We start from the raw sequence: 23,236 nt of genomic DNA, 5'->3' as shown, positions 1-23,236 counted from the left end.
TTAAGGCCCTTTTGTGAAAGATTCCATCATTCCCCAACCCATTCTCTACCATTTTTAGCTCACAACCTTTCCACATTCTTTGATAACACATGCATGCAAGATAACAACCCCCACACCCAATAATTGTCTTTCTAATTATCCCCTTTTAAAAGATTTTCAAAATTGAATATATATATATATATATATATATATATATATATGGGTGGTGGTGCAACAACAATACCAAAATTATACACAAAATGACCTTGTCACCTCACCCCAATATATGTGGGTGGAGGTGTAACCCCAATCACATTCTCTACACAATTTGGCAAAATAATTTTCCACTTAAGTCACGATTTGGAATCATAACACGTAGATACCCAATCCATAGTTTGGAACACATCCTCAATTTATAATACAATATCATGAGAGCAATTGAAATACAAATTAAGCATATATCTTTGTCACAAATCTTATTCGGAATACTCAACTTGTAATAAATATCTTTGAACTTACAAGGATATTGGGGTTCCAATTCTTAAAGAAGAGTTTAGCCAACATACCTCAATTGAGCTTCCTTTAAATTTTAAAATGTTTTGGAATTCTTAGCACTTAGATCTATTTTAGAAATATAACAAGTTGGACCAAAATTAGGAAGATAGTCATGATTCTAGCTCATTTGAGCACATTATCAAATACTATGTGTGCATTAATGTTTTTTAAGGCCCTTTTGTAAAAGATTCCATCATTCCCCAACCCATTCTCTACCATTTTTAGCTCACAAACTTCCCACGTTCTTTGATAACACATGCATGCAAGATAACAACCCCCACACCCAATAATTGTCTTTCTAATTATCCCCTTTTTAGAAGATTTTCGAAATTGAGGGCTAGGGTAGAGATTCTTACCTTTAAGATGAGGACTTTCTTGATAATCTTCAACGATTGAGAAAGAATTGTTGGATATTATGTTGAAGGTTACTTCCCCACTCTCAGAACTCTTTCTCACTCTAAAGATATCAGAATTATGCTCAAAATGGACTATGGCATATGTTTTAACGAAATAGAGTCGGGTTTAAAAACCCCAAAAATGAAGTCCCGGGACAAGATCTACGGTCGCATATGCAACCGCATAATGGATATGCGGTCCATAGAACAGGCCACTAATTGGCCTCCGAAACTGGGCATGACTAACTCGGTCTGCGGTCATTATGTGGCCAACAGACTTGTTATGCGGTCGCATAGTGTACTGCAGAATTGGTATGTGGTCGCATAATACGCCGCAAACCTGAACTCCAAAATCGCCCATCCCTACCTCACACTGCCTCACTCTGCGGCTATTATGCGGTCCGCAGAGTGATTCTGCGACCGCATAGTGGGCCACAGAAACGTCCTCTTTTGCCAAAAAATTTCCTTTACTCTCCAGTACATTGTTGGACCCAAAAAGTTCGAGCCACGGTGAGCTATAATCCTCAACATGTAAAAATCAATTCGGCGCCACGAAACATTATTTTTCCTTTGTGAAATTTTACGGGGCCTTACATGAAGGCAGGTAGGTAGAGGTTGTCCTAGAGGTAGAGGCCAGGGAGGTCCGTTAGCTACTATTTAGTCAGGCAGAGGCTAGCCAGTCAGCGCTCCAGCTAGGTTCTATGTTTTTCCGGCCAAACCAGATGCAATGGCCCTAAATGCCGTGATCACATGTATTATTTCTGTCTGCGGTAGGGATGCTTCGGTATTGTTTGATCCAGGGTCTACCTATTCATATGTGTCATCTCTGTTTGCTTATTTCCTAGACATTCCACGTGAGTCCTTGGGTACTCTTATTTATGTGTCCAGTTCTGTGGGTGATTCTGTTGTTGTGGACCGGATCTATCGGTCATGTATGGTCACATTCTGTGGTTACGAGACTAGAGCGGATATTCTGTGGCTTGATATGGCTGACTTTGAGGTCATCATGGGCATGGACTGGCTATCTTGCCATGCCAAGACTGTTACCTTAGCGATGCCAGAATTGCCTAGATTAGAGTGGAAGGGCTCGTCTGTCAGTACATCCAGTCGGATTATCTCATTTCTGAAGGCTCGATATATGGTCGAGAAGGATTGTTTTGATTATCTAGCTTATGTTCGAGATACTACCATAGAGACTCCGGCGATTAATTTAGTACCAGTAGTCCGGGAGTTCTTCGATGTGTTTCCTTCTGACCTTCCAGGCATGCCACCAGATCGTGATATCGACTTCTGCATTGACTTGGCTCCAGGTACCCAACCTATATCTATCTCACTGTACCGTATGGCTCCGAAAGAGTTGAAGGAGTTAAAGGAGCAGCTTGAGGATTTGCTAGCAAACGGGTTTGTCAGACCAAGTGTATCCCCTTGGGGTGCACCAGGTACCCAACCTATATGTATCTCATTGTACCGTATGGCTCTGAAAGAGTTGAAGGATTTGAAGGAGCAACTTGAGGAGTTGCTAGCAAAGGGGTTCGTCATTACAAGTGCTCGTTGCTGTGTATTGATGATTTATTTGATAATTGTAGGGTGCTAGGGTGTTCTCTAAGATCGACTTGTGATCGGGTGTACCGTCAGTTGAAGATTCGGGACTCGGGCATTCCGAAGATTGCTTTCCGTACTAGATATGGCCATTATGAGTTTCTAGTGATGTCATTCGTCTTGACTAATGCCCCGGCGGCATTTATAGATTTGATGAATAGGGTGTTCATGCCTTATATTGATTCGTTTGTCATTCTCTTCATTGATGACATTTTGATCTACTCGCGCAGCATGGAAGAGCACGAGTAGCACTTGAGGGTGGTGCTTCAGACTTTGCGGGAACAGAAGCTATATGCTAAGTTCTCCAAGTGTGAGTTTTGGCTAAATTCTATAGCATTGTTGGGGCATGTTGTATCAGGCGAGGGTATTAAGGTGGATCCAAAGAAGATTAAGGCAGTTCAGAGTTGGCCTCATCCTACTATGGCGACTGAGATTAGGAGCTTCTTGGGGTTAGCAGGTTATTATCGTTGGTTTGTGGAGGGCTTCTCATCTATTGCAGCACCTTTGACTATACTAACCCAGAAGGATGCTCCATTCCGTTGGTCCGATGATTGTGAGGCGAGCTTCCAGAAGCTCAAGACAGCTTTGACTACAGCGCCAGTTCTAGTTTTGCCTTCTGGATCGGGGATGTATACTGTGTATTGCGACACTTCACGCATTGGTTTGGGTTGTGTATTGATGCAAGAGATGGCGAGTTATTACATATGACTCACGTCAGCTAAAACCCCATGAGAAGAATTATCATGTGCACGATTTGGAGTTGGTCGCAATTATTCATGCTCTTAAGATCTGGAGGCATTATCTTTATGCACTGTCCTGTGAGATTTACACTGATCATCGCATCTTGCAGAATTTGTTCAGGCAAAGGGATCTCAATTTAAGGCAACACATATGGCTTGAGTTACTGAAGGATTATGATATCGCCATCCTTTATTATCCGAGCAAGGCGAATGTAATCGCGGATGCCTTGAGCAGAAAGGCAGAGAGTATGGGTAGCTTGGAATTTATTTCAGCATAGGCGAGACCACTAGCTTTGGACATCTAGTCCTTGGCTAACAAACTTGTGAGGTTGGATATTTCAGAGCCCAACTGAGTTCTTGCATGTGTCGTTGCTCAGTCTTAACTATTGGAGCATATTAAGGCCCGATAGTTTGATGATCCACACTTGATGGTTCTCAGAGAGACGGTACTACACGGTGGTTCCAAGGAGGTTTCTATCGGCGAGGATGGTGTTCTGCGACTCTAGAGTCATCTATGTGTTCCTAGTGTCGATGGCTTGAGGGAGAGGATTCTAGAAGAGGCGCACAACTCTCGATATTCCATACATCCAGGTGCTATGAAGATGTATCGCGACCTGAAGCAGCATTAATAGTGGCGGCGGATGAAGAAAGACATAGTTGAGTATCTATCTAGATGCCTAAATTGCCACCAGGTTAAGTATGAGCACTAGAGGCCGGGTGACTTACTCCAACAGATGACTATACCTGAGTGGAAGTGGGAGCGCATTACTATGGACTTCATAGTTGGGTTGCCGCGGACTTTTCGGAAGTTTGATGTAGTTTGGGTCATTGTTGACATATTGACCAAGTCGGCACACTTCCTCCCAGATGTGACTACGTATACTTCAGAGAGGTTGGCCCAGATTTATATTCAGGAGAGAGTTCGGTTGCATGGTGTGCCTGTTTCTATCATATCAGATAGAGGCCCTTAGTTTACTTCGCATTTTTGGAGAGTGGTACAGAGTGAGTTGGTGACCCGTGTAGAGCTCAACACAGCATTTCATCCACATACCAACGGGGAGTCGGAGCAGACAGTTTAGATCTTGGAGGACATGCTCAGGGCATGTGTGATTGACTTTGGGGGATAGTGGGATCGATTCTTGCCTTTGGCTGAGTTTGTTTACAACAACAGTTATCAGTACAGCATCGAGATGGCTCCATTTGAGGCTTTACATGGTCGGCGATGTCGTTCTCCCATAGGGTGGTTTGAGCCCGGCGAGGCTAATTTATATGGTACTGATTGGTGAAGGACGCCTTGGAAAAGGTAAAGTTGATTGTGGAGTGACTTCGCACAGTCCAGACAAAAGAGTTACGCGGATCAGAAGGCGTGTGATTTATCATTTATGGTGGGCGAGAAGGTTCTCTTGAAAGTCTCGCTGATGAAGGGGATTATGAGATTCGGCAAGAAGGGCAAGTTGAGCCCAAGGTTTATAGGCCCATTTGAGGTGTTGAGACGAGTTAGGGAGGTTTCTTATGAGCTTTCTTTTCCTCCCAGTCTATCGGGAGTTCATCCGGTTTTCCACGTGTCTATGCTCCGGAGGTATCATACCGACTTGTCACATGTGTTAGACTTCAGTAAAATTCAACTATATAAAAGCTTGGGTTATGAAGAGGAACCAATTGCCATTGTTGATAGACAAGTTCGCCAGTTGAGGTCCAAGAAGATTTCTACAGTAAAAGTCCAGTGGAGGGGCCAACCAGTCGGGGAAGCGACTTGGGAGGCCGAGGAAGACATGTGAAGCAGATATCCACACTTATTCAGTACTCTATATATGATTCTAGACTCGTTCAAGGATGAAGGTTTGTTTAAGAGGTTGAGAATGTAATGACTCGACATATCGTTTTACTTTTTAGAAACCCGTTCCCCTAAATAAGACTCCTCGTATGTGTTTTTACTGTTTTATGACTTGCGGGGGTGGTTAGTTTAGGATTTGGAAGGGTTCGGGCTGAAATCAGAACACTTGGTTCCTTAAGGTTGGCAAAAAGGGCTATGTTTGACTTCGGTCAATGTTTCGAGTAAATGAAATCGGAATCGGGATTTGACGGTTCCAATAGGTTCGTATGGTGATTTCGACCTTGGGCGTATGTTCAGGTCAGGTTTTGGATGACCCGGGAGCATTTCGGCGCCTAATAGTGAAAGCTGGTTCTTTGAAGGTTTTAAAGTTCTTTAAATTTTGTTTGAAGTTGGTTTTGATGATATCCAGGTCCAAATGGAATTCCGAGACCATTAATAGTTCTGTAATGTCATTTAAGAATTGCACGCAAAATTTGGTGTTATTCCAAGTAGTTTAAGTATGTTTCGGTGCGTTGGGAGTAAATTGAAGAACTTGACGTTCATATATTAATTCGATTTGGTTTTGGGGTGTGATTCTTGGTTTTGCTATTATTTTACGCATTACGAGAGTTCAAGAAAGTCTGTTTTATGTTTGTAGACTTATTGGTACTGGTGCCCCAGTTCTGGTGATCCCGCACCTACGAGCTTTGGGCCGCAGGTGCAAGCCTGCAAGTGAGTTGGTTGTGTTGCAGAACCGGTTAGGGAACGTGTGGCCATAGACTACATGTGCGAGTCCTAGTGCGCACCTGCGGATGCGTAGGTGCGAATTTGAATAGCGCAGAAGCAGATCAAGCGGCAGGAGCGACACACTTGCCGTAGAAGCGGGACCGCAGGAGTGGAAAGCCCCTCCGCGAAAGTGACCCTCACTAGCTTGAGGAACTCTACAAAAGTGGACTAAGCACCATAGATGTGGTACCGCAAATGCATCCAAGGCACCGCATGTGCGAAAAATCGTTGAAGGCAGTGGGTTTTAAATCGGGGTTTGAGCATTTTTGCTCATTTCTTACACTTCTTGGGGCGGTTTTGGAGCTGGTTTGAGAGGGATTTTTATCAACTAATTGAACTAAGTAATTCCTATCAAATGTGAGTTAAATACATAGTTTATGGATAGATTATAACATGTAAAATAGTGAACATCTTGGGGTTTAGGTGAAGACCTAGGTTTTTGACAAAAATGAGATTTAACGACGAAATTTATTATGGAATTTAGTAAAAATCATATATTTGAGTTTGTGAGATTATGGGTAACAACTTTCTTCAAAGGTTTTCGGAATCCGGACAAGTGGGCCCAGGGGTAAATTTTAGGAATCATGTATTTGGGGTTGGGTAATCCTTTCAATAGTTGGAATATGACTTTTTGAACATGTATTTATTTAATATTAACCCATTTGACCAGTTTTGGATTGTTCGGCACCGAATTGAGGGTTTGAGCTCAATCTTGGACAGGAAAGTGGGCTTTGAGACGAGGTAAGTCTCCTTTCTAACCTTGTAAGAGGGAACTTACCCCATAGGTGAATTGGTTAATATGTGCTCCTATTTGTATGGGTGCTACGTACGCACGAGGTGACGAGAGTCCGTATGTAGCTACTAATTATGTTATTTTTCGGGTAGCCTATGACCCATATCATGCTATACTTGCAATGTTTGCCCCTACTTGATAACTTAATTACTTAAGTCATATTGAAATTTGATAAAAGAATTTTAAAAGGTTAAATTTCGCATACTTGAAGTTGTATATGGGAAAGTTGATTGTTATTGAGAATTTGTGTTTCTATGAAGTATTTTCTATTTGTGTAGCGGGCCGAATGCCTCGGTAGCAGATAGATGCATCTATGGTTCGTGTCGTTCGGCCATCGGCAGTGCACAGTTTAAATATTCTTATGTTGGATCGGGTTGTACGACCTCGGCATAATTTTTGCATGATAAATCTTTGGAACTATTCATAATTGATATTTCTTCAATGTCTTGAGATATAAATTGTTAAATGATGAAAATAAATTTGGTACTTAATATTTGTGAAAGAATTATTTACTATTTCCTGTTATTGAGTTTTCAGTATCATTCATGTAATCCATGCTTAGTTATAATTCTGACATATTATTGTTAGCCCATAGTAAGTGTCAAAGTCGACCCCTCATCACTACTTCTTCGAGGTTAAACTGGATACTTACTGGGTACATGTTGTTTATGTACTCACGCTACACTTCTGTACCTAAATGTGTAGGATCCGAGGCAGATGCTTCTGGATATCAGTCTGGCGCGCACACTTGATTACTAATGCGAGACTTTGTGGTGAGCTGTCTTCTGAGCCCGTTCTACAGCAGTCGAAGTCTTCCTTTGCTTTATTTTTCTGTCTATTTTTGTTTCAGACAGCAGTGTAGTACTCTTTTATATATTCTACTAATAGCTCATACACTTATGACACCAGGTCTTGGAAACTTATGTTAGTAGGCACTTGATGGTTTTGGGGTTATTTATCTTATCTCGCTTGTTTTAAAAACTTTATCTCTCATTTTTTTTAAATATATAAAACCTTCATTTCTTATTTGTGCATAAATTCAAAATCAACTATTTTAAACCATTAAAATAAGGATCACGGAGTTAGTTCAAAGTTGGCTTGCCTAGCGGCAATGTTGGGCGCCATCACGGCCTATAGGAGAAATTGGGTCGTGACAGATGTGTTGCTGGGTTATTATGTATTCATGTTTGGGTCTACAATCATTCAATATGGTCTGTAATAACTTGTAATGACGAATGATGGGGAAGTTAATAAACGGGGGCTGGGGTATTCCAATATTTGTATGAAAGGGTAGAAAACATGCCTATAGAGTCTAAGTGCTTTATGTGCTATTTGGGTAAACTTGCTCTATTTCTGCACATCAATAGAAATCATGTCTATAGGACTTACGCACACACACTTCATTTATCTTGTCAAAATGTGTTGATTCAAATAATTGTTGCATTGTTTCCATATCTACTATTCAACACTTAGATAACATGTCTATAAGATGAATAACACATGTTTGTTACTGCCCATCTAGATACCATATCTATAGGTTTTCAATAAATCGATCAATTAATTACTTCTATTGCTTTTAGTGAATTGCTCCTTTAGTTATCATGACTATGGATTCTAGTCAATTAATCAGTCATTTTGTTATTATCATAATTAGACGACATGCTTGTAGGGATAATTATATAAAATATATCTCAGCTATTAGAAATTATGCCTATAGGATATTGACGTCTGCCTAAGAAGCATGCTTATAAAATTAGTACTAGTAATCTGGTAACTCATATCGCTTCACTGCCTCATCGCGTAAGCAATTAGAAATAATTCCTATAGGACTTGCGATGCTTTAACCGGCCTATACGCTGCAATACTGTATGGATAATATTAATCAGAATCACATAGGAACCATGCCTATAGGATTTAACAACCCAAATATGTTTTAATTCTGAAATCTTCTACTGCATAACCAGAAATCTGCCCACATGAATTTGTTGTTATGTGTGGAGGCTAACTTGGGCCTTAAATTGTATTTACGTGAAGTCCTATCTTTTTTTAATGTCGCTTAGTTTTAGCATTTTTTGATCAACCTAGGTAAAGTCTAGAACCACCCAAATAGTAGGTCCAAAGCCTCATGGATCATAGGCATGGGATGGGTAGCGCACGCATAGGGTACGACTTAGAATGAATTAGAACGATTTTAAGTAAGCAGCTTTATCATAGTAATCGGGTAGCAGGAGATGATAGTATGTGCGTGCTGAATAATATGAGCAACTCCTACCTAAAGGAAGTTGTGAAATATTATTTATGTTGCACGAGGCGATCCTTTAGGTTAAAAAATTTAAGATCCCCCTTTCTTTACATACTTGACACCCACACTAAGTCGTTTAATATAGACCAATGTAGTTGTATCCTTATAGCCATACTAAGATTTGTATCGATCCTCATATGTTTTAATAAGACTTTTCAACTTCAAAATCTCTCTTTATTTATTTGATCACCTAGCCTAATTACATAATCCACATAGTTTAAAGTTCGTCCGGGACCCACAGTTGTGGACCTCGAAGAGTGTCTAACACCTTCTCTCCAAGGTAATTTGATCCCTTACCCGATCTTTGGTGACGTTGACTAGTCAAAACAGAGTTACTTGCAAATAGGTGCCTTAACGTACCTTAAAAATCGTTAGGTAGTGACTCTTCTCTATTAATACCTCATTTAAAAGAGTTGTCACACGTCTAAAACCGCTTTCACGAGAAACGGGACACGGCATGGACTTCAACCCATTTGGCCCTAGCTTTGTAAAATCTAACCCTCAACGGGACAATTTCTTGGCTAAGGGTTACCACTTCTTGCTCGTTTTGCTGCAAACGAGCCTCCAATACAACAGCCTCGACAGCTTTGGCTTCCAATTCTGAGAGGCGAATAACGGCTTGGTCCTGTTCTACCAAAAGTTGATCCTGCTCGAAAATAAGTTCCTCCAACCTCTGAAGGCCCTCAGAAGCAAGAAAGTTGGCCTACAAAGCAAGAAGGGTAAAATTCAGGATATGTTCATACCGAAAATAGAATAAATAATAAAGGAAGAAAGGGACGCACCGTTGCGGCGTTGTGCATGGTTTTGTTCAACAGACACTCTCTAGAGAGTGCCTGAATCTTTTCCCAATCTTTATCCGAAGCCAAAAGCTTCAGATAATTAGCAAGCTCCACCAGCCGGGATGCAGGTTGAATCCGGTAGAGACCAAAAGAGTAACATTCCTCCTCCTTTGTGGATCTTCAGAAGGGGCAACATAATTTTGCCCCAAATTCCCTTGAACTGGGTACTAGTAAAGAGGAACATCCTCTTCGTGGTCAGATGTGGCCGGTGGAGATGATGTAGCAGTTGTTGGTGGAAGAGTGGATGAATATGGAAGTGATGTAGCAGTTGTTGGTGCTGGTGAAGATAGAGATGAAGCTGATGGAGTTGAAGGGTGTGAAACAGTTATGTCAAATGCAGCGCTGGTTGTTGGGTGCTCGCTAACCAAAGAAGGTAGGGTCTCGGTACTCAGCCCCGCAGTACCGGTCACAACTATTGGGGCCCGCAAATGGGAGTTGGAATTATCTACCAAATTAAACTCTCCCTAAAGCGCTGAGGCATCATCCTCGGTTGGTGTAACTGTCTCAACAGGTCGAGCATCATGTTGAGATGATGAGGATCGTCATCTTCTATGTAGAGAAGCTCCATCATCACTAGCTTCTTCATCATCATCAATCATCACAATGTCTATAACCAGCCCGGAAGGAGGGTCAATCACCATCGCTATCGGAGATGACTCGGGGGCATCAGTCTTCGCCCTTTTATTATTTTCCCCGGCAGCGGAAGGGCGTCTTATCTTCGGTTGTTTGTCCTCTGGCCGGGGATTCCGTAAAGAAATATTTGTGCCCGAAGCAGGCCCGGAGACACCTGTTCGAGTAAGCGCCTCCTGAAGCAGCCTCACTGTATCAGCAAGATCAGCCAAGACGTCCTCCTCGGGGACAGCAATAGAGCCCGCAGGTAGACCTAATTTCATAGACAAGTCAGAAGGGATCAATCAAGTTCTTCACATCAAAAATTGAAATAAGGTGAGTTTGAATTACCATGATTTTTGGCCTTCCACCCGTATTTAAGGGCCAGTTCTTTCCACAAATGAGTTTTGAGCATCGTAACATCCAAGATCTTCTAAACCCACCAGTCCAAACTTTTAACCACCGGTGGGATCCATCGAGTTTTTGAAACATGCAAAGGATGAAGGATCAATATAGCTATAGAAGAATATTTAGTAATCCAAGCTACCGGAAATGATAAAGCCGTTACCAGAATGATGTCATTAGTGGCAACTGCAACGAACCATTCCATCCACCCACGGTCATTGTCAGCATCCATTCTAGACAACAGAGCATGGTGGCCACATTTACAGAGGTTTATCATTCCCCCGCGGAAGATCTTGGGAGAGTAGAGATTCATCATATGAGCTAAGGTTAGATCTTCTCCAGTCTTCTGGCACAAACACCGAAGGCAAGCAACCTCCCTCCACACAGAAGTACTTACTTGTGCCAAACACACTTGGTAGCTGAGGCAAAACTCCGCAATCACAGAATCAAGCTCTCCGCTCAAAGAAAACACACCCAAAGTAAAGGGATACGTGTAAAAATATGTAAAACCTCCTTGGGTAGGGTCACTTGCTCTGATATATTAGGAGCAATAATATACAAATCATGTCAGTGACAGTCTTCCTTCATAACAAGAATGTTGGATGGAAGGATGGAAGAAGTTACCTACTGATTTTTCCCTCAGTGGCAGACTTGAAGGACTCATCAAATTTTTAGGGTTCTTCTGCTTGACTGGCTTGTAGCATCTCACTCAATTTCTTAGCTTGTTCTCTACTGGACACTGTGTTGCATGCAATCATTTTAAAATATTTTTTCTTGGGAGTTTGGGTGGTTGAAAGTGTGGGTGAAGGTTCTTTGGGTGGTGAGGAAGGGTTTTTAGAGTTTTTGGGATTCTCATGGGTATTGCCATTTGATCAGTTCAGAAACTTGAGAGAAATAGAGAGGGTTTTAAGGTTTTGGAGATTTTGATCTTTCGAAAAATTTGAGATAAGAGGGTAAGGTTAGATCAATTTAAATATGAAATGGTTGAGTGTGTAACAACAACTTTTTGGATGTTAGAAGTCTTTTCATCTTAGGAGTTTCAGTTTGAAGAGGCGTCTGATTCTTCCCCATAAATCTCGACAATTATGGCATGTAAGGCTCTTGGTGAAACTGGTTTGTTTATAACTGATTGGTTCAAAAGTAGTTTGGGATAAAATGGGACTCTTTTCAGTTTATGATCCATATGCAGATATTTAAAATTATGCGGAGTGTAGAATACATACCTTATAAGCTCGATGAACCAGGTTCTTCACTGAAAGTTCTCTTGTTTAAGACTGATTTTTCCAAGAAAATAAGGATAATATCATTAGACATCAGTGAGACATTTTAGCACATGGCACAAGAGTATACTAATAAAAGCATGAGACTGAGCAATATCTAATCTAATTATTCACAAAATTCACAAATTATCTAACCAATCATTGAGTTAGAATCGGTTTCTTTTAGGTGATCTTAATCATCCCTAATTCTAACTTGTTCCTTTCAAAGTGATACCTACTCAAAGATTTTGTGAAGATGTCAGCAATTTCCTTATCAGTAGCACAAAATTACACAGTGATCAACACCTCTCAAAATTATCCCTTTTAAAACGATGCCCAACATCTATGTGCTTAGTGTTTTGTGATGGACTGGGTTCTGGTCATACTAATTACACTGGTGTTATCACAAAATATGGGGATACAACCTTTGAATACTATAGACAGAGGTCAGTGGTGCCTTTTAGGTATCTCAAGATCCTCTTGACAGCAGTCAAGTGCGACTCCTTTGGATTTGCCTGAAATCTAGCACAAAGTCCTACATTGAAAACAATGTCAGGTCTGCTAGCAGTAAGATATAATAAGGAGCCAATCATTCCCCTATACAACTTCTAATCAACATATGAACAAGTTCATCCACATCCAATTTTGTGGCTGTTGCTATAGGAGTGTCAATTTCTTTGGAATCTTCTATTTTAAACCTTTTAAAGCAACTCTTTCATATACTTCTGATGATGGATCATAGTTACATTTGAATTTTTTTAATTTGTAAACCTAAAAATAAATTAAGCTCACCCATCATACTCATTTCAAATTCATTTCCCATTAGTTTAGCAAATTCCTTACTTAACTTATCAGTAGTTGCTCCAAAGATTATATCATCAACATATATCTGAACTACCAAGAGATCTTTACCTTTTTCTTTTAAAAACAAAGTATTGTCAATTTTACCTCTCTTGTAGCCTTGCTCAAGCAAGAATTTTGACAATTTTTCATACCATGCTCTTGGAGCCCATTTGAGCCCATAAAGTGCCTTGTCAAGCTTGTACACAGGATCAGGACATTCCTTGCTTTCAAAGCCCGGATGTTGCTTGACAAACACTTATTCCTTTAGATAGCCATTGAGGAAGGCACTCTTGACATCCATCTGATGGAAAGTGAATTTCATGTAAGCAGCAAAGACTATGAGGAGTCTAATTGCTTCCAATCTTGCAACTTGAGCAAAAGTCTCATCATAGTCTATGCCCTCCTCTTGACTATATCCTTGAACCACCAATCTTGCCTTGTTCCTTGTAACTGTTCCATCTTCATCAAGTTTATTTCTGAAGACCCATTTTGTGCCAATTACTGATCTATCCTTGGTTCTTAGTACCAGATGCCAAACTTGACTTCTATCAAATTGGTTGAGTTCATCTTGCATTGCATTCACCCAGTCTGCATCCTGCAAAGCCTCAACAATATTTTTAGGTTCAATAAAAGATATAAAAGAATTAAAAGCACAAAGATTCTTCAAAGAAGATCTGGTTTTGATTCCAGAGATTGGATCAGTAATTATGTTCTCAATGGGATGAGAAATTTGGTACTTATAAGGTTTCACAACCAGCCGGATTCCCTTAGATGTTCCTTCAGTGTTTTGTTGTTGAGGAACAGGTTCATGGATAGGTTCCCTCAGGGTTTGAGGATCAGTTCTTCTTTGTTCAGTTCCCCCTGTCAGGTTGCCCTAGGTAGAAGGACCTGTTCCATCACATGTTCCTTCCTTTGGTGCAACTTCAGTTTGGGTTGTGGTTTCATTTGAGTTTCTAACCAGCCCAATTGCTTCATGTTCATGTTCCAGTCTCTCAGAAAAAATGTTAGTTTCATCAAAAACTACATGTACACTTTCTTCTACACACATAGTTCTTTTGTTATAAATCTTGTAAGCTTTACTATGTGAAGAATATCCCAAGAACACTCCCTCATCACTTCTGGGATCAAACTTACGTAGGGAGTCTTTACCATTATTGCGCACAAAGCACTTGCATCCAAATGCCCTAAGATGGAATATGTTTGGATTTCTCCCTTTAAGTAACTCATAGGGTGTCTTCTCTATAAGAGGTCTAGTCATGCACCTATTTATGATATAACATGCAGTGTTCACAGCTTCTGCCCAGAAACTATGGGATAATTTACTAGAAAGAAGCATAGTCCTAGCCATATCTTCAAGTATCCTATTCTTTCTTTCAACTACTCCATTTTGTTGTGGAGTCCTAGGAGCAGAAAAGTTATGATCTATGCCATGTTCATCACAAAATTCAGTAAATTTAGCATTCTTAAATTCAGTACCATGATCATACCTAATTGATGCAAGTTGATTACCTAGTTGTTTCTGAGTTTTTCAAACAAACGAAGTGAACATGTCAAATGCTTCATTTTTAGATGTTAAAAATAATGTCCAAGTAAACCTAGAATAATTATCAACAAGCACCATCACATATTTCTTACCACCTCTGCTTAATGTTCTTATTGGTCCACAAAGATCCATATGGACCAGTTCCATTGTCCTGGTGGTGCTTACCACTTTCTTGCTTTTAAAAGAGGATCTTACCTGTTTCCCCTTTGCACAAGCCTCACAAACTCTATCTTCCTTGAACTTAATGTTAGGCAGTCCTATTACCAAATCCTTGGAGACTAGTTTGTTTAGTTGACTTAGACTAGCATGTCCAAGTCTCTTGTGCCAAATGAGGGGATCATTATCCAACACACTTAAGCAAGTGAGTTCATTTTCTTAAAGTGTGGACAGATCTACAACATATATGTTGTTCACTCTTTTTCCCTGCAAAACTATCTTGTCAGTGGTAAGATTAATCAGAAAATATTTGGTAGATGTGAATGCTACCATGTTACCTCTATCACACAATTGTGATACACTTATTAGACTGTACTTCAATCCATCTATCAAGTCAGTCTTACCTACCTTTCTAACCCCAATGATCTCACATTTTGTTTTCATTTCCAAAGGAGATATTACCTCCTTTAAGCTCCTCAAGTGAAAGGAACTGGTTCTTGTTTCCTGTCATATGCTTTGAGCAGCCACTAGCCATGTACCATATTTGGCTGCTCCCCTTCACTTGGACCTGCAAAAGGAAATCAGGGGTTAGTCTTAGGAACCAAAACTAGTTTGGGTCCTTTTCAATAGGCAAAAGGATGAATCAAATTCTTTTTAGCCTAACCTAGCAACCTAGTATTCCCTAGAACACTTTTTTTGTTCTTTTGATCTGCCTTTTATTTTGCAGTGCAATCACTCTTGTAGTGACCAGTGTTTCCACATTGTGTGCAAATCTTATTCTCAGGGAGTGTTAGGTACTTATTTTTGGGATCCCATTTAGGTGCAAAGTTCCTAAAGCTAAGTCCCTTTCTGTTGCTATTATGGTGTTCTTGTAGCCATGAAAGTGCATTGGGGGAACTGTTCCATTTACATGTTCTATCAAGCTCATGTTTAACCTTTGTTAAGTCCTCTTTCAAAACTCTTACATTTTCTTCCTTGTTGTATAGCTCATCTTTAACGTTCCTTAAGTCATCCTCTAGGTTGAGTTGTATATCACTTGCTATCTCTTATCATGTCCCTAACTTTAACTTTATATTTTCAGATCTAAGTTCTAAGACAGCTGTATCAAGTGCCTGAACCTGGTTATTCAAAGCAGTATTTTCCTTTTCAGTTTTACAAACGTTTATTTCTAGGTTTTTGCATTCTGCTTTTAAAAAGTTACATGCTTTTGACAACTATTCTTTTTCAGAACTTATATTCTTAGATTCATCAATTAAAGTTAGCAACAATTCTGATAGTATATCTTTAGAAAGGAGTTTAATTTTATCCTTAAGGTCCAAAAAACTTAAATCAGATTCTTCATCAGGTTCATCTTCAGATTCTCGAATTGCTATGAGAGCTCGTTCAACATTATCATCAATGTCCTCATCTGAACTATCTTTCCAAGTAGCAACCATTGCTTTGGATGACCTTTTGTTGTAGTTCTTCTTGTCATGAAACTGTTCCTTCTTTCAGATTTCTCCTTTTTCCACTCGACTTCCCACATAGGACAGTTCTTGATCATGTGGTTCTTTTTACCACATTTGAAGCACCCATCAGTCATCTGCAAGTGATCTCTTTTCTTCTCCTTCCACAAAGAATAGCAGTGATCATTGAATAGTGGTGGCCTAGTGGTGGATTGTACTTTACAATTTTTAGGTAGTACACTCATCTTGATCTTTTCCTAAGGTGTTAGCCTCTTCAAGGATAACCCGCTCTGATACTAATTGATGTTTTATACTTCAATACCACACAAGAGGGGGGGGTTGATTTGTGTGGTTCCTGATTTTCGCGTGCACTGGATTATCTATGGACCTGGTTCTTCTATGCGTTCCTTACACTACAGTTGCAGAATAAAAAACACAGAAAGTAAAGAGCACAAGAATTTTTACGTGAAAAACACCCGGCTCAAAAGGTGAAAAAATCACGACCTACTACCCAGTAGGATTTTCTCCAAACACTTCACTACAATGCTGAGCCAACAAAAAAGTTTACAAACTCTTGCAAACCTAAGGATTACCTCTAGCCCTTGTAGCAACCAGCCACAGGCTGTTGCGACTGCTTCAAGTTAACTCTAACTTGAACAATACAACTAGAGTTTACAACCTCTTGCAAACCTAAGGATTAACTCTAATCCTTATAGAAACACGCCACAGATTGTTGCAACTACTTCAAGTTAACTCTAACTTGAAAGATACAACTCAGGTACCTAGTACAATTTGCTTCTTATAAAGCTGAAAGGTACAACTCAAAATGCCTACCATACTTTGAACTAGAAACAAAGAAAGACACATAAAACTCTTTATGGAGCTGGTTCTTCAATCTGATTCGTGTAGTTTTAGGATCACACTCTTAAATCTCACAGGAATTGCTCACAAAATGCCTTGCTATTTTGCTCTCAATTCGTGCTTAACTTCAGTATGTGTGCATCACCTGTAAAAGAGAACACAACTGATATATATATATAGAGTTAGTAAATAAAGATTAACTAGAAGTCTAATGCTTTACTCTTCATTGGTGGAAGATTTCTAGTTATCTTCAACTTCTAACTCTTTCCTTATCTTGGATAGAGTTCTCTTCAAGTAAGGAGTCATGCTCCTTATCAAATATGCAACCTTTTCGTTCAGGGATTATCAGAAATAACCGCTTATACTTATCCCTTTCACGTGTATGCCTTTTGCTTGATTCTGACCGTCACCTCTATACACTGTCCATGGACCTGGTTCATACATGTGTTCCTTTGTTAATCATCCAAACCAAAACCGCTCAGGTCAACAACATGTCAATGATTCGCCATATGGACAAGTCCTTGCACACGTGCCTCCACATAGTGCACACTTACTGTGCAGTTAGTAGTATCTCTATCACCCCAAGCATGTGTAGTATGTTCACCCATATTTTTTCTGTTAGTAATTTGTACTTGCAAAGTAATACTGGAAATTAAATAACGTAAAAACAAAAAGGTAGGAGAAACAAAATTTAATCGAACCCACTGAATTCACAATATTTCCTTAAGAAACTTAATCCCCTCTTAGTATCCGAGGTTGTGGATTATTTCCTACCAGGATAGAGCGGATTACACACTGGTGTAGCGGTACCTCAAACTCCAGTGTTTCAGCGAACACAATGATCGGTAGCAAATCACACTTACGATTGCTTTCTTTCAGTTAAAAAAAATGCAGAAGGATGAAGGATAATTCAATTTTTCATAAAGAAAATCTGAGGGAATGGTCTGCTATTTATAGCCAACAGGTTAGGTTTAAACGAAGAGGTACAACTCTTCAGAATGGTTGTTATGAGTGTTCACATAAAAACGACCATTTACGCAAAATAAAACGGAAAAATCAAACGTGGAGGAAAATTAATTTACCGTTACAAAAATGGCTAAATATTACGTTAGTCTTAATATTAAAAAATAAATTTGGTCCAAAAAATTAATCAATCAATTAGATTATTTGACCGAAGCCGAGCGAGCGACGACGACGACGGCGTGAGGCTTGCCTTCTTCTTAACTCTTGAAGAGCTTGAAAAAGAGAAATTGTATATATACCCATCAAAACTAATTACCTCCTCCAATATGAGACAATGTCTCTTTGTCAAAGAGGAGAATTCAAATATTTTATATTTTTCTCCATTTCCCATTCACTCTTTATTTTAAGCTAAACCAAGCTTAGACCCAACAATCCCCCACATGAATGAGGAATGGCTGTATCACGGAAATATGCATGAAAATTATGTGATTCGCAAGCAAGTATTAATCGCATCTAGATAAGTAGGTTTCCCTTTGAACTTTTTGTAGTGAACTTATATCGGATATACTCGGTCTATCGGTAGATTTGATATCTTTGAACCGTCAAACTTTGGTGTATACCTAGACATCCATAATTCATACAATCAACCCTTAATTTTCTTTGGTTCTCATTGTTGTGTTCGTTTCAGCCATGAATACCGCCTAGTTTCATAAGTGCATGGAGAACTGGCCTTGCAAAATTCTGCTTGAAGTGGCTAACACTTCACACTTACATAGGTGATTCCTAAACGTGTCATCCCATAGATACACTCTTTGATATACCCCGTATCAAATTTAGAAACCATTAAAAATCCTTAATGCTTTATCCTTGGTACTGAATATTGTCTCATCATGAGAATGGACCAAAATTTTAGTTGACAATATTGAACCGTCATTAATGATTTTGTTTGATCTCCTTGAACCTAGATCTTGGGATCTCCATTATTCTAGGTAGAGTTCCCGCCACAATGACTTGTCATCGGCCATAGTCCCATTCCACTCGATGATCTTTCAACTACCTCTCTAGTTAGGCCTTTTGTAAGCGGATCCGACACATTATCGCTTGACTTTACGTACTCAATTGTGATAATTCCCCTAGAGAGTAGATGCCTGACCGTTTTATGTTTTCATCGTATATGACGAGATTTACCGTTATACATAATGCTCTCAGCCCTTCCAATTGCCGCTTGACTATAGCAATGTATGTATATTGGTGCCAATGATTTGGGCCAAAATGGAATATCTTTCAAGAAATTTTGGAGCCATTCAGCTTCTTCACCGGCTTTATCTAAGTCTATGAACTCAGCTTCCATTGTAGAGCGGGAAATACAAATTTGTTTGAACGACTTCCAAGATAACGCTCCTCCACCTATAGTGAATACATATCCACTTGTGGACTTAGAATAGTTGATATTAGAATCAGTTGAACCAGTGATTCAATTTTTATCATAGTATCCCTCAATCATCACACGATATTTACTGTAGTGCAAAGCAAAGTAGTAGGTATGTTTTAAATATCCCAAAACTCCTTTCATTGCCATCCAATGAGATTGACCTGGATTACTTGTGTATCGACTCAATTTACTTATAGCACACGCTATATCTGGTCGTGTACAATTCATGATATACATTAAATATCCCAACACACGAGCATAATCCAATTGTGATATGCTTTGGCATTTGTTCTTTGCTAGTGCAAGATTCACGTCAATTGGAGTCTTTGCAACTTTAAAATATAAGTGCTTCTATTTTCCAAGTACTTGTCACAACCCAGAATTCCCACCCTCGGGAACGTGATGGCGCCTAACATTTCACTTGCTAGGCGAACCAACGTTTGATGTATTTATTAACCATTTTTATTAATTCAAACAAATGAAAGCCAATAAGCTAAATAAACTAAAATAATGTAGAAAAATCTTATAACTGGAGATATCCAAGTACAAACCCCAGAACTGGTGTTATGAATACACGAGCTTCTAGAGTACTACAAACAAAAGTCTGAATGAAAGCATAACTGTTTGAATCGAAATAAACAGTTAGAGTGATATAGAAGAGGACTTCAGGGCTGCGAACGCTGTGCAGCTGTACCTCAAGTCTCCGTCAAGCACCGGATCCGAGCAATCTACTTACCGCCGCTAGGACCGACTCCAAAATCTGCACAAGAAGTGTAAAGTGTAGTATGAGTACAACCGACCCCATGTACTCTATAAGTGCCGAGCCTAACCTCGACAAAATAGTGATGAGACTAAGGCGGGTCACTCATAATAACCTGTTCACTGTATAATAATAATAACAAAGAAGGTAAATAGGAAATTAAGGTATATTAGTTAATTTATGAAAACGAACTCAATCCTCAAAATCAGTGAATCTAGAATATCAATCCACAGAATATCATATAAGAATACTGAAAACTAGCACAATACAACACTGAGTAAAGCATACATAATCAGTTGCGGCGCGCAATCCGATCCCACCGTACACACACAATCCTCCCTTATTCCACCATAACATCATTTATCAATACCAAGAATCACATATAAAATCCGTTGCGACGCGCAACCTGATCCCACCATATCATCATAACCAATGTCATAATCTTTCCTTATTTCACCGTATCATAATCTATAAATAACAAGTATTACATTCACAACTTTTGCGGCACGCAATCCGATCCCACCATATAATTATAATCAATATCAAAATCCTCCCTTATTCCATCATATCACAACCGTTGCAGCGTGCAATCCGATCCACAAATATTGTCAACAAAAGCAAGCAATTCAATAGCTCAATTTATAAGAACCTCTACAATTAAGGAATATGAAATCAAAGCAATAAAGAAACCACGTACAAATCAACAAAATGATACAAATGATACAAAAGCAACAAAACAAGTCAAGTACGTGACAATTAAGGTGTGATTGTAAGTTAATTAAGGCAAGTAGCAATTAATCAGGAATGAACAATTCAATACAAGAATAATTGATGAAAAGAAACAAATTACGGCATAGAAAGTAATTAAAGCATGTAACAGTTAAGGCATGGAGTGATACAATTAATGAAATACGAGAAAGACATGGAAACAATCATTTTGACAGCGTATATACGAGACATGTAATTCACATAACATATAATTCAATGGTTCCTAATTCCCTCAAATCAAAGTTAGACCCAACACTTACCTCGCTTCGCAAAACTCAAAACTCAACCGGGGCCTTTTCTCTAAAATTCACCTTGAAACCAATCGAATCTAATAAAAACTGACTTAATATCAACAAACAATGCTAGGAAAATCAATTACAATACATAAAGCTAAGAACTTTACACTTTTCCCAAAAAATCAACAAAATTCAACTCGGTGCCCCGCGCGGTCAAACCCCTGGTCCAATGGTAGATTCCGACTACCCATGACCCCACGAGTTCATATATGTGATTAGTTTCAAAATTCGAGTCCAAATCGGCTCTCAAAACTCAATTTCTTATTTTTTAACAACTTGACAAAGTTTCACAAATTTTCACTTGGATTCACATGATTTTGTTGTTAAAATCTAAGATAAATTGATGGAATAGCATTAGAAATGGATCAGAATTACTCACCCAAAGTTTGTAGATGAAATTTCCTCTTCAAAATCGCCTCCTACTAAGCCTAGGGTTCTAAGATATAAAAATGATGTTAAAAATTCCGTCTCTCAGCTTTTGTCTGGTTGTAGATGTCACAAATGCGACCCGGGGTTCACAAATGCGAACCCCGCAAATGCAAAGAAGTCCTCGCAGAAGCAAACTCTCCACACCTCTGCTTTCATCGATATATGACCCGACCGATTGTTTTGAGTGTTGTATCCTCGTTTCCCCCATTTATTGCTTATTCCATCATCTTTGGTTGTCATGTGACTTGTCGGGGTGGTTGGTTTGGTTCCGAGAATATATCAGAATGAGTTGGGACACTTAGTCCCAAAGTTGGAAGCCTATGTTGAAAGAGTTGATCGGATGTTGACTTATAAGTAAATAGCTCCGTAATGGAATTTTGATAGTTTCGATAGCCCCGTAAAGTGATTTTGGACTTATGAGTGTATTCGGATATTGATTTGGAGGTCCATAGATGATTTTAACTTGAATTAGAGAAAGTTGAAAAAATAGAAGTTTGGAGAGTTGAGAAGTTTGACCGAGAGTTGACTTTGTGGTTACCGGGCTCATATTTTGGTTTCAGAAGTTGGAAGAGGTATGTTATGTCAATTATGACTTGCGTGCAAAATTTTAGGTTAATCAAAGTTTATTTGATAGGTTTCAGCATCGATTATAGAAGTTGAAAAATCATTAGTTTCATTAGGCTTGAATTGGGGTGCGATTCGTGTTTTTGATGTTGATTCATGTGATTTGAGGCCACGGCTAAGTTTGTATCATATTTTAGGACTTGTTGGTATGTTTGATTGAGGTCCCGAGGGTCTCGTGTGGATTTTAGATGGTTAACGGGTCAAAGTTTGGACTTGAGGGATTGCTTAAGTGCACCAGATCTGGTGCGATCGCACCTGCGAAAAAATTGGTCGCAGGTGCGCGACCGCAGAAGCGAAGGAGGCATCGCAAGAGGGGGTTCAGCTGGTGCTGTGAGGTAGCGCAGGTGTGAGGTTTTCTTGTCGCACCTGCTAAATCGTAGATGCAGAAGAGAGGCGCATATGCGATGAAGGCGTATGGCAGCAGTCTCCGCAGAAGCTGATAGGATGTCGCTGGTGCGGCTCCATAGATGCAGAGCCTTGTTTACAAAAGCAGGGGTAGAAGGTCTTCAGGAAAACCGCAGAAGCGGAAGAATGGTCGCTCCTGCTAGACCACAGGTGAAGTTAAGTGGAGCGCAGGTGTGAAAACACTCGCAGATTATATTTCACATGGTTTCCGAGATTGTATCATTTTTGGACTTTAGAAGCTTGGTTGGAGGCGAGTTTTGAAAGGGATTTCACTATATTTCAAAAGGTAAGTCACTTTTGATCATTTGTATTCATTAATATTGAATACCCATTGAATTTCCCACCTAATTTATGTATTTTTAAGGTGAAATTTTGGACTAGGGATTGGAGAGTAAAATTAGGGATTTGAGTGACAATTTTTGTGTCGGAATTTGGTGATTTTGGTATGGTTGGACTCGTGATTGAATGGGTGTTCGGATTTTGTTAATTTTGTCAGATTGTGAGACGTGGGCACGGAGTTAACTTTTTATGTTGACTTTTTGACTTTTGTTAAAGAACTTAACTTTTTCATATGGAATTGATTCATATAGCTTGAGTTGATTGTATCGAGTTTTTTGTGGCTAGATTCGAGGTTTGT

The 23,236-nt window shown here is 39.4% G+C and overlaps 1 protein-coding gene across 1 annotated transcript; it reads right to left on the bottom strand.

Annotated features, from left to right (window-relative positions):
- Nucleotides 1-12,508: 12,508 nt before the first annotated feature.
- LOC138902377 (uncharacterized) lies at nt 12,509-15,151 on the bottom strand. Its single transcript, XM_070190236.1, has 4 exons — nt 15,079-15,151; nt 14,656-14,738; nt 13,354-13,512; nt 12,509-12,682 (listed from the first exon to the last, which is right to left on the bottom strand). Exons 1-4 carry the CDS (start codon nt 15,149-15,151, stop codon nt 12,509-12,511), a joined length of 489 nt encoding a protein of 162 aa, XP_070046337.1.
- Nucleotides 15,152-23,236: the final 8,085 nt, after the last annotated feature.

This window comes from Nicotiana tomentosiformis, chromosome 12 (assembly GCF_000390325.3).
Source record: "Nicotiana tomentosiformis chromosome 12, ASM39032v3, whole genome shotgun sequence".
NCBI classification, from domain to species: domain Eukaryota; kingdom Viridiplantae; phylum Streptophyta; class Magnoliopsida; order Solanales; family Solanaceae; genus Nicotiana; species Nicotiana tomentosiformis.
Note: the sequence above shows the minus strand (reverse complement) of the source record. Positions and strands in the feature narration are given on the sequence as shown.